The sequence below is a fragment of the Cynocephalus volans genome, chromosome 12 (genome assembly GCF_027409185.1).
Source record: "Cynocephalus volans isolate mCynVol1 chromosome 12, mCynVol1.pri, whole genome shotgun sequence".
Classification (NCBI taxonomy): Eukaryota; Metazoa; Chordata; class Mammalia; order Dermoptera; family Cynocephalidae; genus Cynocephalus; species Cynocephalus volans.
Genome location: NC_084471.1, coordinates 48,770,745 through 48,786,730, shown reverse-complemented (window position 1 = coordinate 48,786,730; position 15,986 = coordinate 48,770,745). Strand labels below are relative to the sequence as shown.

The window sequence follows — 15,986 nt, the reverse complement described above, 5'->3', positions numbered from 1 at the left end:
TCACTAACTACTATCTAAAGAATCAATACAGGTCTGTCTACTAGAAATTGTTTCCTGATCGAATGTGTGGAATCTGTTGTAGTGTATAGCATAGTGTCCCCACCTAGTTGGCGGTCAAAAATGTTTTTATAATTAAATATAGCATATAGTTTTAAAATTTAGAATCTTAAACATTATTTTGATTTTCCATACTGGACATAGAAGTTGGCATCAAATTATGAATTTCTTCCAATTTTCCATTTGGAATGTTTACTATCACTGAATTCTATTTATTTTGAATGCAAAACATGAAATGATAAAATAAATTCCATACAACATATTTAGAGGACATGCCCTCCTTTCCCATCCCCCAAAAGACATCTTCGTTATACTCTTTATTACCCCAGGCATGTTCCCTAAAAAACATTCAGTTCCTCATTTACTTCACAGTTACTGAGCTCACCCAACATCTCTTCTTACATATGTATAACAAAAAAATATTTTTTTCATACTGAAATTTTTTGCTACCCCTGTTGCTAATGGTATATAGTAGTAGATCAAAATAATCTGACTATATTTCAAGGAAGGAAACAAAATATGAGGGTGCTTCAAAAAGTTCGTGGAAAAATAGAATTAAAAGATAATCTTTCTGTGAACTTTTCAAAGAACCCTTGTATAGTCATTGGACTTAATATAAGACCATCCAGTCAGTGCATCTCTGGCTACTCAATTGAGATTAAATTGATATCACTTTATGTCAAATGTTTTGTACACTTTATGTACAAATGAGGCCTCAATTTATATCCCATTAAGGGATATATGTTAAAAATGCTTCTCTCTCCCTCTCTCTTTTTTTTTTTTTTTTGTGGTGGCTGGCCAGTTCAAGGATTGACAATTGGTGTTATCAGCACCACATTCTAACCAACTGAGTTAATTGGCCAGTCTCAGAAAATGCTTCTCTTTAGCAGCTCGTGACTAATAGCTGAATGTTGGTAGATGCTTTGACACATCACTTTGGAAATTCCATTTCAGAAAACAAAGCATTAAGTGTGTCCTACAGTATTCTTTGCATTAATATGGATTTTAGGGGAATTTAATTAGTTTTGCTTTTTCTTTCTTCTTTGCTGAGTAACTATAAGTATGCCGTATTAACCTTCTGTAAAATATGTTAATAGTGTCTGTCCATCAGAATCACTGGACAATAAAGAAGGAGAATGCCAAAGTGTAAATGCATGAAACTATTGAAATGTGTATTAATGTTATATAGAAACAAATGGAAAGGAGTTATTTTTAGACTTTAATCAATATATAGTATGGCTCAGATTTATGGATTTTATTTACTTTTTACTTCTAATGCAAAATACAAATCTATTTTTTTCAAGATAAATTCTTTTGTTGGCGGTGCTACTTTTGCACTGAAATTAAAACTCTTAGAGGCCAAGTCTTAGTGGCATTGAAAGAGTGAATTCATCTTATTGACTTATTCCTTACTTTTATGACTGGGGATATTTTTTAGTTTCTCTAAAGAGCAAAATAAAAATCACACAGAAGGTGAATGGAAAATGCTATTTGTTTTTGTTTTTTAATTGATATAGTTATTTTAATTCTTAAAGCTTCTCTTTTACTTTGCAGTTACCTGTGGCAGATTCCATTAACTATTGTGGTAGGAAATAGAAGCCATGTGTCTTCAGAAGCAATTATTTGGGTGTCTAACAAATCAGGTAAAATATATAGTCTCCCCGAGGAACTGTTTGGTTTCAAATAATTGTTTAGCAACTTAAGCTCTGGTTTCAGCTGTTATAAAATGTGAATAAAGACAAATTAGAAAGAAAAGATAGAGGAATGATAATCAGCTTTGCAAAATTAGGTATAGTGTAGTATAGTTTCTACATTATCTAATTTCAGTCTGCCTACGTAATTATTAAATTTATGTTTTTCTTTGATGGTATAGGAAAACTTAAAAATAAGTATTTGAAGTACTAATCATAGCTGTTTTTAAACTGTATAATTTTATAATTCCAAATGTAATTAAAATATCATCATAACTCCCAGTAAAAAAAGTTTGTCAAATACTGAAATCCATGCATCACTTTTAATTTTATTTTTCTATCTTCTCTTTACCTGACTGCCTCTTTAACGGATGAGAGAGGCAATATTCTCCATGGAATTAAAAAATTATAGGGCCAGATGGGAGGAGTTTAGACAGGTCAGAAAACCATCCCCTAGGTAGGGTCAAACCTTAAAGAATAAAGAAAGATGAGACTATTCTTTTTCTACATATCTTCAAACAAGATTGTGACCTATTTCAATTCACTGTCAGAAAGCTATTTCTTGAATCCAATCTATATCCTTCATGCTAGAGTATGAAACAGGTCCCTTTTATTTCTCTTTTCCATTGAGTTGGAGAAAAAACAATTATCAACTTTCATATAACATTTTATTTAGATTTAGATGGTCAGTTGTGTTCATATTTTGTTTTTCTTACCCCTTTCTCACATGCTGTTAATTGATGCTATCTTGGTATTTTGTAAGCATCATTTTAAACAGCCACAAATTTTAAGTTTTTTAAATAAGATGAAGTGTAAATAAATAAATATGGTTTACTCCCTCAGTTATGCTATTACAAAGGAGATTTAAGTGCTCAAAATACATACATATATACATATTACAAAAAGTTCTTACAGCAAAATCTAATCTGGTTACCAGAAATATAAACACTTAATAAATTCCAGGTGAATTTTTATCCAGATTTTAATGTTATTGTATTTTTAACACATAAACACATATTATGAAAATATATGCTTTCACTTATGTACCTTGCATATAAAACATCCGTTTGTAATGTAGTGATACATTGAAATGCTTATTTTAAAATTTATTAGTATTTCTCTTTTAAAATTATTATAATGTATTCTTTCATTTCCTGCAGTTAGTATTTATACTGTGATGTTGAATTTACACTTACTATATTATTTGTGTTCATACTTCTCTTTTTCTGCTCATGTATTTTATTTATCCACATAATTGGTTATGGCATGATTAGTGAGAGCATCAAGTTGTTATTATAATGATCCACCTATTAGAATGATGACATCCCTCCATGGGATTGCTAGGAACATGAAATAGAACTCTCTTCAGAAATAAAGTAAATATCTTTGGAAGGTAGAATGGAAACAGGAAAATTAGAAGCGTGTAAAGATACTGATCAAACAGCAGGATTAGCCTAAAACTTCACTTTTAGACAGTGGGAGGATTCAGAGAAAGGCTGATTTTTGTCGCATACCTTTTCTGTTTCATTTCTTCTAACTTCCTAGTTGTTTCCATGCTGTTACTAATGGTATTTCCTTATCCCACACAGAATATAGAGAGTAGTGTCACAGGTTTCCTTGACCAATCAATAGCCATTGGTTGTTACAATTGAGGGATTGTTTCACTTTATAGCATTTAATTATTATCCAGGAATAATAACAATGTATTGGTTCAAATCATATGTTTGCCTAAAATGTCACATATGCTGATATGTATGGTTGTTATACACATCTGCACAAATTGTATGGTACGTTAAATCTAGGGGGCGCTAATTGCAAAGACTATGGTATGAATGGCACATTCCTCTACCCCAAAGTTGTGCAATGTGCGAGCTGCATAGTATAAGGTGTCATTTTCCATTGAATTATAGCAGAACCATCTGTTTGATATAAACGTTGTTATGGTTGAAAAGTTGAAGCTTGTGAGATGTCCATGCTAAGTAAATGCTTCATGACATGTTTCCTGAAAACTTTATAAATACAAAATCTGGAAGAAAGTTTCCAAGAGAGACCTAAAATAAAGACTATTTTCCTGTTTTGCCTTTTCAGTCAAACTTCTAATTGTATTCAATTTTGTCTTGAAGTCCTTCACTCTAATGACTAATAAAAACTAAAACCAGACAAAGATTAGGGGGAAAAAGAAAAGATTATTAACTCTTGTCTCCTTTTATATGTTGTCATGTCTCCTTTTTGCCAAAAGATAGCCAACTAATATCAATGAAAATTGTTTCTCCATAAAAACATAAAAAGAATATCCTGGAAAATTCTTATCAATTTATGTAAAAAAATTCCACATTAAATTATAACAGCTAGATTAATGTTTTTATAATTTTTTTTATTGTTAGTAGTGACATAGGTTTGATCTCCAAAGTCATTGGTGGAAAACATAAAGTTCAAATTTGATGTGAATTATCATATACTCTTGACAGTTCAATTTTCTAAACACTTTAGATAAACATCTAATTAATTCAAAGGTAAGGCATAAATTATTTTAGCCTAAGAATAGTTGTTAACCAATTTTTAAATTGTTAAAAACATGATGAAGAGCTTATCTTCTATGAAAATAAGAATTTTCAGGAATTTCAAAAATTCAGACCTTTATAAATGTAGTAGCTTGTATGTTGACTGACTATTCAATTAATGGTGAATGGAAGAGAAAAAAATTAATGCCAAGTATTGGGAAAAAAAGATTCAAAAAAAAAAAAAAAAGAGAGAGAAATAGATCCCGAAAATTAGAAGTAAACATTAAAAATAGCTTAATGCTGTAATCCTGTCCTCAAACATTGGCTCATTTGAGATTCACAAACCTTGAAAACAAATATTATCTTTATCCTCATCTTACAAATGAGGAAATTAAGCTTGAGAAATAATTTACCCAAAGTGTCAGGTGTCAGTTGGTTAGTTAGGTAGAGAACTGGCTTTAGGAACTTGCATTTTCTTTTCTGTCTATCCCTGTCTTGAATCTCTCTTCTCTCTCTCTCTCTCTCTCTCTCTCTCTCTCTAGTAAGATTTTAATACTTGTGGTAGGTTGGTTTGCAGATGTCAGTTACTCAACATGATGCCTTTGGATATATGCACATAGTTCTTTATAGGTTCTACAAAACATTCTTATTTGATTTTCCCAAGAGTCCAGTGCGGAAACAAATACTGTTATTATCCCTGAGTTCGACTCACATTGTTACCTTGTTATTCTTGTTGACATGATTTTTTAATTTTAATTCTTTTGCATCTAGCAAATATTGTGTAGAAATGCCTGATGTCCTTTCCCTTTTTATTCCACCAGAAAGTATAAAATATAATATCTTATAAAATGCCAATTACTCTGTGTCTTGATATATTCTAAGTCCTGTGCCATTTCGTGTATATTCTAAATATAATTTTTAATTATTACCAACACTCGAAATATAACTTCCATACTTTTTATTATGATACTCATCAAATACCATACTTCATTAGACTATTGGAAGTGATCTCTTTAAAATTCATTGCTTGCCATTAGTTAATTTGAAGAACATTTTAGGACTATAATTAACTAGAACCTAAAAGATATTTAAAAATCTATTGCAAAATCTTTCAGGGAATCATTTCTCCAAAGATCTCATTTGTAACAAAGGCATAAAAATATTCATGAACAGTAATAACCTTCAGGTTTTAGTTATAAATTTAATAATGACGCACTTCAAAACAATAGAGGCTTGTCTTTCTTATTCTAGTCAGACAATGTAGAAGGTATAGGGATTATTTTCCTACATTAATTTTAAGTTGACTATACCTATAAGTTGCTGAATAGAATAAGTTTTAAAACTAGAGCCAAGTGAATCACATGGGTTTAAGTTATATCAGCTATCTAAAATGTGGACAGGAAGTAACTTTAAAAATAGATTTAATATCATAAGAATTCATGACCATTTCAAACTTGTACAAATCTAAATCATGTGCTGTTCATATATTAAATTTGGTGCTTTAAAAATGTAACTTTTGGGGGAAAAAAACATTTCTTCAATGAAAATTGTCAAATTTTCTTTTAAATCAAATAAATTCAACCAGTTTTAATATTTTTTGTTATAAAAATTTTAGTAGATATGAAGACAGGGTTACTCAGAAGAAACAATATCCTCAATATTTAAGTTTTAATTTTTCTTCACTGAATTCAGACACGATTAATTAAAATTTCTGTGTATAAGGCTGTTTTAGTTTTTAAAATGCCATATTTTCTTGTTATTTTTATATCTGTAAAATGAGTGTGGTGTTCTAAAGCCTCTTCAAAGCAATTGTGTGGATAAACACATGAAAATTTTTAAAAATACACAATTATAAAGTTTTAGAGATGCCATTTTCAGTTTAGAGAAATATCTGATAGATTTATTTTCTTAAGTACCATGGATTAAGTTAGGTAAAATCTCTAAGAAAAATACCTTCTTTCATTGCATCATAGAATTGGAAGAGACCGTAAAGTCCATTATTTGGCCCTCAGGTATAAGTACTGAAAATGAGAGCCAAAGAGAATCAATGACCTAAATTCAAACATTTATTACAGGAAAGCTGGAACAAGAATCCAGCTTTCCTACACTAATCTAATTCTTTTCCCAGTGCCATTTTCCCCCTTTCAAATCAATTATAAAATGTGAAAAGTGTTTATCATATTACAATAAAAGTGTTATACCATCTTGTATTAATAGATTATAACATAGTAAAAAGGACACTGAAGTTAGGAGACCCAAGATGGACAATTTACAGCTTTCTTGGATGATTCAAAGAACCTGAGTCTTGTTTCTTTATCTGTTCCAATAGACACAATATATAAAAGTGGAGAGAAGTTGAAGTGATATGTGAAACATTAAAGATTAAATTTTTATATGTGGTATACTTTTGGGTTTAAGTACATTTTGTTACAGCAGATTTTTGAAAATTTATCTGTGACATGCATTGTATTCATTAGTCCACCCCATTCCAGACCTGAGAAATAAATGGTCATTAATGTCCACCCAGTAATTTTTGTAGTATAACCTCTTCTTGTGTGGCCTCTACTTGAGAGAGAGTACTCTGTAAATTCAGTAATTCAAGGAAATAAAGGGGAAAACTTTATTTCCTGTTTTGGAGTCTAATGTGTAAAAACCTTGATAATGGAGTAAGAACTGGAGATGTGTCCCCTATACAGACCTGAGGCTTATGGTGTCTGTGATACATTTTACGGTTTTAATTCATTGTAAAAATTAGACCAGTGTGGTTCTATTCTTTTTTTTTCCTTCCTGGATGTCAAACTGTGCGTGTGTGTGTATGTGTGTGTGTGTGTGTGTGTGTGTGTGTGTGTGTTGCATATACGAGTATAAATAAAGTTTAAGTTAACTTTATTGTGTAAATTCTATGAAGCATGAGTCCTGAATATCAACAACAAAATCAGTAGAATTGTGAACTGTGGTTCTGGCAAGTCAATAAACTAGCTTTTCAAGTGAATGGAATTCTCTCTCTGTACCAGTTCTCTGAGGAGTTAAATATGTAAGAAATTACAATATTGTGCTTACTGACTCCTATGAATTGAACTAGCTAGAGAACATAATTTAGTTATCATTTTCCAAAGTGATTCCAATAAGCAGAATTTATTATTTTTTTTCTAATTCTCTGTGGAAATATTAGAATTTTGAACAAATGAGCTGCCTTTTTTTTCAGCATAATTGATGATGTTGAAAAGTGTTATTTATTAGTGCTCCCAAGAAAGCACAAGAAAAAAAGGGAAAAAAACAATAATGACTTTCAAATAAATGGGCTCTATGTTTTAATCACTTTTTTACTGAATAAAATAAATAGAATATGTGTCTAAAACCTTTTCTTTTATTCTGGCCACATATCCCCATGCAATCTAATTAGAAGCCACATGAGTGCAGTGGTAGATTTCTAGGTTACATATATTTTAAGAAAGAAAATTTTGTATTGGTAATGGGGTTTTGTCAAGAACAAAAATGTTAATTACAAGAAAACAATTAATTGAGATAATGAGTAACCAACTAATGGTTTTTCTAGGAAATTCTAGATACAAGTGATTAATTAATAAAAGAGTAGTTTTCAATTAGGTATTTCAGATGGCATTCTCTTTTAATTATTGGTATTGTTATATCTGGGTTAAGAAAAAACACATTACTCCATTTTCATTCTTAAAATTTAAATTTATTTACCCTCCAAAAATGCTATTTTCAGAGCACCACAGGATAACTTATTTGGACAAAGGAAGCTGGCTACTGGGAAACATCAATCAAACTGGCTACTTTAGAGTCAACTATGACCTAAGGAACTGGAGATTATTAATTGATCAATTAATCAGGAACCATGAGGTATACTCCAGATTTGCTCATCAAGGATCTGTTTTGGTATGTGAACTCCTGCCATTTTAATCCTAAATTATTCCATGCTTTTTTCTGATTGACCTCATAGGTTCTTTCTGTCAGTAACCGAGCGGGTTTAATCGACGATGCCTTCAGCCTAGCCAGGTATGTTTTCCTGTGGATCTCCACATTAAAAACTTGTGCCTGTAAGACTTCCTCTATTAAGCTAAATGGTATGTATATCTTTAATTTAAGAAATTTTAAAAAACAATTTCTATCTCACATTGTTTTGTGTTTGGATGTGAGTTAAAATCAGTGTCCTAAACTCCTGATCATAATAGCCATAGGGTATTTCCAAGTCAGGAGAAGCTTAATCAGTTTTGCTGCAAGTTCAAATTAACACTCTGGGGATTAATAATCTTTTCCCAGTTTCATTAATGAACTCTACAAAGTGACCATTGTGACATACTTAATTTTTGATAGAAAAATACCTTCAAGCACTCACAACTTTTTTCCTTACATACACCACTATATCTTTTTTAAATGTTTTTTTGAATGTGATTCTTTATGAAAAGATTGTGCTGCAAGACAGAAATAAATATTCCACAGGGTAAGACTGTTCTGGACACGTATATGTCAATCTTGTGGTCAAAGCCTTTAGTTGTTCTAATTATAGTAATATTTGTGTTATTTTCGTAATTATATTTGTAATGTAAAAATCAGTTATTCATTTGAATAGTCATTCAATGAAATAATATTTATCATAAACCTAAACTATTTACTCAATTTTGAAACTGGATCGTAAAATAAACTCAGTCCTTTAAATATTTTGTACTATTTCACATCTAAATACAGTTTTAATTTTAATTTAATTTTACAAACTACAGATTAGGACATGGGTAATTCTCTCTACGTACCTGGTTATCATGATTTATCACATTTTCTCCTAAGATAGATGTGTGAAATTGTGTCTGTGCTGACATGAACACATGACTTATCTTAGTATTATGCATTGTTTCATACTTGAGATCTGAAACTGCTTTTACAGTTTATGTATCCAGCCAAATCTCAATTCTCTTACATATGTTTAAAAGCATATCACACCCTGTGGTTTTCTAATCCATCAAAACTAATGAGCTTACATATAGAAAGCTCAATAATTACTTTGACAGAAGCAAAGTTAAAGTTTGGGACCAAGTTACAGAGATTATTTCCTGTAGAGTAAGTAATATAGAAAAGAGAATTAATAAAAAAAGATAAAGCAGAAATTTCAGGTGTGTTTCTATTAAAAAAAGAATCTCTGACTTTTGCCTTCCTTACTGCCACTATAGAAGTCAACAAGCATTACTAATATTTTCCTTACTTGCTGAGTGGTGCTGTATCAGTGCCATATTCTGACCTGGAAGGTAAAGTTGCAGGCACAGATTTGCCCACTAGCTAAATGGCAAGTCTAAGGACAGTTTATCAGCAAGGACATTTCTAATGAAATTGTACCAATTGGATATAATTGTTTAATGAGAACTGGGGTTCTCTTCCAGCAAAGGTAAATGAGGGCTTTTTCATGCCACAGCACCATCTTATTGGACAAAAATTTAGAAATCATAGAGGTGGAGGAGGACCTGCTGAGATAATGATGTGTGGAAGTAAAGACGTGGCTTTTGCTCTGCAGTAAAATATGAGGACTTTGAAGAAAGTATTAGGTATGGTTGAAAAATTACTTTTACATAGAAGTTTAGAGAGTCCAGAAAGCCAGAAAGAGTGTACTTAAAGTAATATTGCACTGAGAGAGCAGCAGAAATAGAGATATGTTGAGTACTACAAGGAAAGGGTTAGGAACTCTAAGACAACTAATATCACTGTCTAATAATTAAACACTTATAAAGTGCCAGACACTGTTCTATTTTGTATATAGTAATTTGTTTAACTCTCACAACAAAACCTTATAATTTATTTAGATATGTATTATTGTTCCCACTTTATAGGTGAAGAAATAGTGGCTCGGAGAGGTCATGTAACTTGCCTAAAATCATGCAGCTAATAATTGGCAGAGCCAGGGCCTCGATCCAAGTGCTCTGGCTGCATAGCTTCTGCCTTTAACCAGAGCAGTATACTGCTTCTTAGAAGTAAAGTTATTTATTTTAATAAAAGAGCCAGGCAATATGGAGGGACTGAGGAGATTTGAAACAGTAGCTCATGTGAATCCTTATGGGTTGGAAATGATGGTGAGGAAGCAAACAAGTAGTGATGTTCTGAAGACAGAGGACACGTGGAAATTGAAAGGGAAGGATCTTTTGCCTCATCTGCATTAAATGATAGAAATTATTTTAAAATGGAATATTTAATTTTAGTGGATGAACTTTTTTTTCAAAACTTAGATTTCTTGTTCACTGAGGCAGAAGATTGCTTTCAGTTTCAATTTTGGAAGCCTTAAAAGTTTGAAAGAAATAATTTCATTATTATTTATAAAAATTCACCAGAATAATATGCAAATCCGATTAAATATATAGTTATGATTTGTTTTGCTTCTCATCAGATAATTTTCCTATGAGAGTGAGAGTAAACAACTAAAAAATCACATTTTTTCAGGCAAATGCCATGCGCTTACTTGAAATTAAGAGTTACACATATTTCATTGTATTCTAGTAAATATTCCATAGTTTTACTATTCAGTCTGTATCTACCTTCTTTAAATTTCCAGAACACATACACTCTTTGGCTTTTTTAAAGATAGTGAGTAGAAGAATAGCAAATATTTATTAAATCCTTCTGTGCTGAGGCTTTTATGAATAACCTTCCATCTTTTCAGAAAACCTATGGAGTGTGAACAGTTACTGTCACCATTTTATGGCTGAGACAAGGAGATTAAGAGGGGTTGCATCACTCAGCTAAGGTTGCACAGCTTTCAAGTGTGTGTGGTAGGGGATTCAAGCTTTAACAGTGGCACAGCAGAGTTCATGAACTCAAGGCAGAGTGACTTTACCCTTTACATGAAATTTCTTTCTGTCTCCATACCCCTTCTCTGTCAAGAATGTTATCATCCACTTAAAAAGAAAAAATATCCAATTCATTCACCCTCCCTCACCAAATCCCGATCTGTCCTTACCAGCAAGAGTTAGATGATGTTCTGTGGACCTGTGTTATAGCAGTTGTCACCCTGTTGCTCAACCGCTTACTCTTCTGGGTTACTGATAATTCTTGGGTGATCGGGAGGAGAAGCCTTCGTCTCATACTTGCGTTACCACTGCCTAACCTAAATTTTGGTACAGTATTGTACCAATACGTTGTTGTATGAATTGATCATTATTAACTATTCAAACTGTATACTTTCATGTCACTATTTTTATGCAATTAAGTTTCTTGCTCTAGGTATTTTTTAATTGTTCTAAAACATATATGTAGAAAGCACATAAAATCTAATTGTAAAAGATGAAAACAAAAAATGTAATGTGAAATCTTTGACTCCCTTCATCCTCTGCCATCACTTTACCATCTTTACAGGTGAAAATTTTTAATATTTGGTATGTATTAATCCAGACACTTTTTTTATACTTCTATACAGTTTACTTTTTTTTTTTTTTTTTTTTTACATACATGAACAGAAATGTATTCTGTTCTCTGACTCATTTATAAACGTAAATCTGGGGAGCTTTTCATTGTTTTTAATTTGTCACTATTATAATCAAGACTGCAATGAATATCCTTGAGCAGTCTTTTGTTATGCATATGTGCATTTTTATAGGATTGATTCCTGTGAGTGTAATTTTGGATTCAAAGAGTGTAAAATTTTTGATGAACATGACAAATTGTACTCCTAAGGCTTTCCCAGTTTAACCCTCCACCAATCACGCATGAAAGGGTCAATTTTTTCAATTCCTTCATTACATTGAATAGTACACACATTTTAAGTTTTGGATAGTCTGGTAGCAAAAATAAGTTTTTAAAAGTTATTCATTTTTGGTTAAATAAAATTGTGCATTTTTTCATATACATTTGGTATTTGTATAATTCTCTTCTGTGAATTGTCACCTGGTTAAAAACAGAAGATAAAAACCTAATAAAAAATAGACAAAGGTATTTTTCCTATATTATCCAATATATTTTAGATGTTTTTGGATATTAATCTTCTTGGAGTATACATTTTACAGTATTTTCTCTCAACATTATGCCATTTTTTTTTAACTTTGTGGTGTATTTCATTTTTCAAAGGCTTTTAATTTATATGTCAAATCATTCCTTTCATAGCTTTCTGGTTCCGTATCACTTAGAAGGATTTTATATCTGAACATTTTGAAAATACTCTATTTTTTCTTTAAATATTATTTTGCTTTACATTTATCTCCTTAACCCTTCCTTCTCTAATCAATTTTTATATATAGAATGAAGGGTCGAATTTTCTTTCACATTTATAAATTTATTACTGATTATCCCAATCATACTTATTTAAAGGGCTTTTTTTTCATAGATTTGAAATTATATCTTTATGTCAATGCAAATGCTCATACTTTTGGAAATTGATTTGATTTTCTTGTATTGATCTGTTTTTTTTACTGCACCAGTACTATATTGTTTTCATTGGTTTGGATGTATAGTATCTTGTGGTTGACAAAATTTTATTTTGTTATTTAAAATCTCATATATATTCTTTGCCATATAAATTTTAGAATGAGTTTGATAAATCCCACTAAAAAATCCTGCTTCAGTTATTACTGGATATGCATTGGATTTATAAATTAGTTTGTAGAGTATTAACAGCTTTTCAATCTGAACTTACTAATTACAGAATGTTTTTCTCCCTATTTATTCGGGTCCCTAAATCAAACCCTGTGATTTTATGTACACAGTTCTGGTAGTACTGTATTATTTCCTCACTTTTTAAAGGTATATGCTGCTACATGAAGTTGCACTGTTTCCACACTCACATACTCTAATTTTTCATTGCTTACATATAGGCACTCAATTAATTGATTGCTTTGCAAATTTTATTGTGTTATGACTTGCACTTTGAAATTAGTGACTAAAATGGCTAGATATTTCCGTTGTCGGAAATTCATGTTTGTTTTTGTTTTTGGTTTTGATAAATCATTTTTAGATTGGGGGATATAAAAATGAACAATATTCATTCCTTGTTTTCAATGAACTCACAATCTAGCAGGGAAGATACATGGTAGTAATTAACCATATTCAGTTTATAAGTGCTATGAGTAAAATATTACGAAAAGTATTAAAGTGTAAAGAATTAACGTGGCCTAGGAAGATTATGGAAAACATCATATAGAAAATAACATTAGCAGAGTGAAAGTTTACTATGTAAATTTATTAAAGGTTTTAAAGTAGGAGAATGAAAACAGAAAAAAGTGTAGGCAGAGTATAAACTTATGGCAGGAGAACTGTAATAACAGCAATTATTCATGGTACAATTTGAGTAAAGTAGAGACTTGAGATTTTGGGGGAGTAAAATTGGCACCTAGATAAGGTAAAATTTTTTATTGAAATTATTTATTATTGTAGGATATAATAAAAACTGGAAATTTAGAAGATTTGCAATAAGAAGTGTAATCACTGGATTGCATACTTAAAGCTGTTAACATGCCAAGTACAATTTTAGAAAGTTATAAAAGATGGATTGTGGGCTTACATGGCATTTTATCTGAAAGTATTCAAAGTACATGAAAATTATTTGGAAAATGTGTGCATGCCCAGAAGAGTTCCAGAGATAAATCATCATCATAATCATCGTCCTTGCCTTGGGCAGTTACTACATTGATTTTTTTTATTTGGTCACCAATTTCCTGGACAATTCAATCTCAATCATGCAGAACACATGCCAATTTATTGTGTTATTAATTTCATAACATACTTTTTTTAGCTTTATAACATATTTTTAAAATTACTGTTATATGTCGTTCTCTTAAGGACTCAGTCATTTATAAAGCCTTAATGAGGGCAGTTATTACAACTTAATTTGCCAGTGTTGTTAAGGAGTAAGATAAAAGTTGTTTCGTATACAATATTAGTGCTTTATTAACAAGCATAAGGATCTGTGTCTGGAGATTAAGATTATGTATGTCACTCTTAAAAGTGCTCTAAGTATTGGTTGGCAGTCATCAGCTATCATAATATGTTTGATGAATACATGTTTGATGAATGTATAAGTTAAAAAATGAATACTATTATTGATTTGTTTCAGAGCTTATAAATATGAGATATATTAAGAAAACTGAAAATTTAATACAACAGTCACTGAAAATATAATGGCTCATGAAGAAGCAAATTATGAAATATTTCAAAACCTTAACTTGCATGTTTTTTTCATTCCTGACCTTTGATTTTAGGGTCAGCAACAGCATTTTAAAAATAATCTTAACAATGTTTGCAAACTGCATGGTGGTAAACCACTTCTTATGGGACTTCTTCTAACATGGTTTTTATTAGAAGTTCTTTTGTGTCTTCTGGATGGCTCTCTTTTACCTTGTATAAGGTTTATCTTTCAAAACATATTCGTTATTCCTTCACTTACTGCAGAAAATAGTATATTGTGTCTGAAAAGCAACAGCGCCCTGAACCCAGCTAGATGGAAAGCTGCTTTTCCTACTTTCACAGTTGGTTGTTTAAATCTGTGATGCACTGACCTTTCATAAGTAAAATTGAGAAGGAGTGACTGTGAGAAATTCCTTGGCAGACTCAACTTTTTGTCTTGATTTCCCCATTCTGTCATGGAGATAACAGGGCTACTGTACTTCAGCTGACTATTGCTATGAAAAAACTGATTAAGGACCCTGGACCCTCCTTTACTGTCTACTGCTTTATAAATTCCGATTTTATGAAGGATGTTTGGTTTCAGAATTATTTCTTCAATCCCTACCCTTTTCTTTTTTCAAAGTACTATATAACCTCAGCATAAACATCTTTCTTTCGTAGTTGTGTTTTATAATGGAATCATGAGGGTTATTAATAATAATAGAACATCGATTGAAATGTATTGTTTATTGTACTCACTGGACAGGGAGAGAAGGATGATTCTTTAGCTGTTTGTATTAGACTCTTTTGGGAGAAGTATTCCTGTATGATTATGCTGTTAGTTATCTTTTGTTAAGCTACCAGAGTGTGTGTGCAAAAGGATTAAAATTAAATATTTATGAAATCCTGAAAGTGATAAAATTGTTTATTGCAAAATAAGATTTATTGTTGGCTATATGCTTCCAATCTTCTGCCGTTGACCAAAAGTTATTAAAATTAGCTAGTAATTATTCTCTCAGCCTTTCTAACCAATGTGGGTTGTTCCATGCCATGATCAGTGACTCACAGTGAACCCTTTCAGTGCTTCATGGCCATCCCCAAAAGATTACATTTCTCACATCTCTGAGGCTGAGGATTCTAATTGTCTATTTGTCATCATTGGCAAATGCTCATCTTGAGACATACAAAAAAGTCTCCTTGAAGCTCTCTCATTTTATACCTTTCTGCACGCAATTATTTAAAATTTCATATCCAAAAGGCCTCTAAATTAGTCTTAGTTTGTGCAACACTTTGCCACAGATAAATGTTAAAAATAAAATCCCATTTTATTGTAATGAGCTGGGTGTCTTCAGCTTTCTTTCTATTATAAACCAGAAAAAGCCTGGAATATATTTCTGGATTTTTCAAACTACACTGTTCCTGCAGACATACGCTGGTTTGCTCAAGGTTAGAGAGTGAGTTAACACATTCCTTTGAGCTGTCTTTAGAAATCTGTTGAGGGTGGAGTCACAGATGTTGTCCTTGGGACAAAGATTTATGGAGGGCTCTTATACCAGGTAATTCTGAGAAGTACAAATCTCCTGAGGCATTAGGGCAGGCCTGTGGCTCTTGAGGATGGCAGTCTTTCTTAGAGACTTCTAAACTG

At 31.4% G+C, this 15,986-nt stretch overlaps 1 protein-coding gene across 1 annotated transcript in view; it reads left to right on the top strand.

The window, feature by feature from the left end:
• TRHDE (thyrotropin releasing hormone degrading enzyme) overlaps positions 1-15,986 on the top strand; it is a 394,124-nt gene that overhangs the window by 299,551 nt on the left and 78,587 nt on the right. The window contains exons 10-12 of the mRNA XM_063076143.1: positions 1,612-1,700; positions 7,980-8,113; positions 8,214-8,269. Of these exons, the coding sequence (XP_062932213.1) occupies positions 1,612-1,700; positions 7,980-8,113; positions 8,214-8,269 (279 nt within the window). The remainder of the gene's footprint in view (positions 1-1,611; positions 1,701-7,979; positions 8,114-8,213; positions 8,270-15,986) is intronic.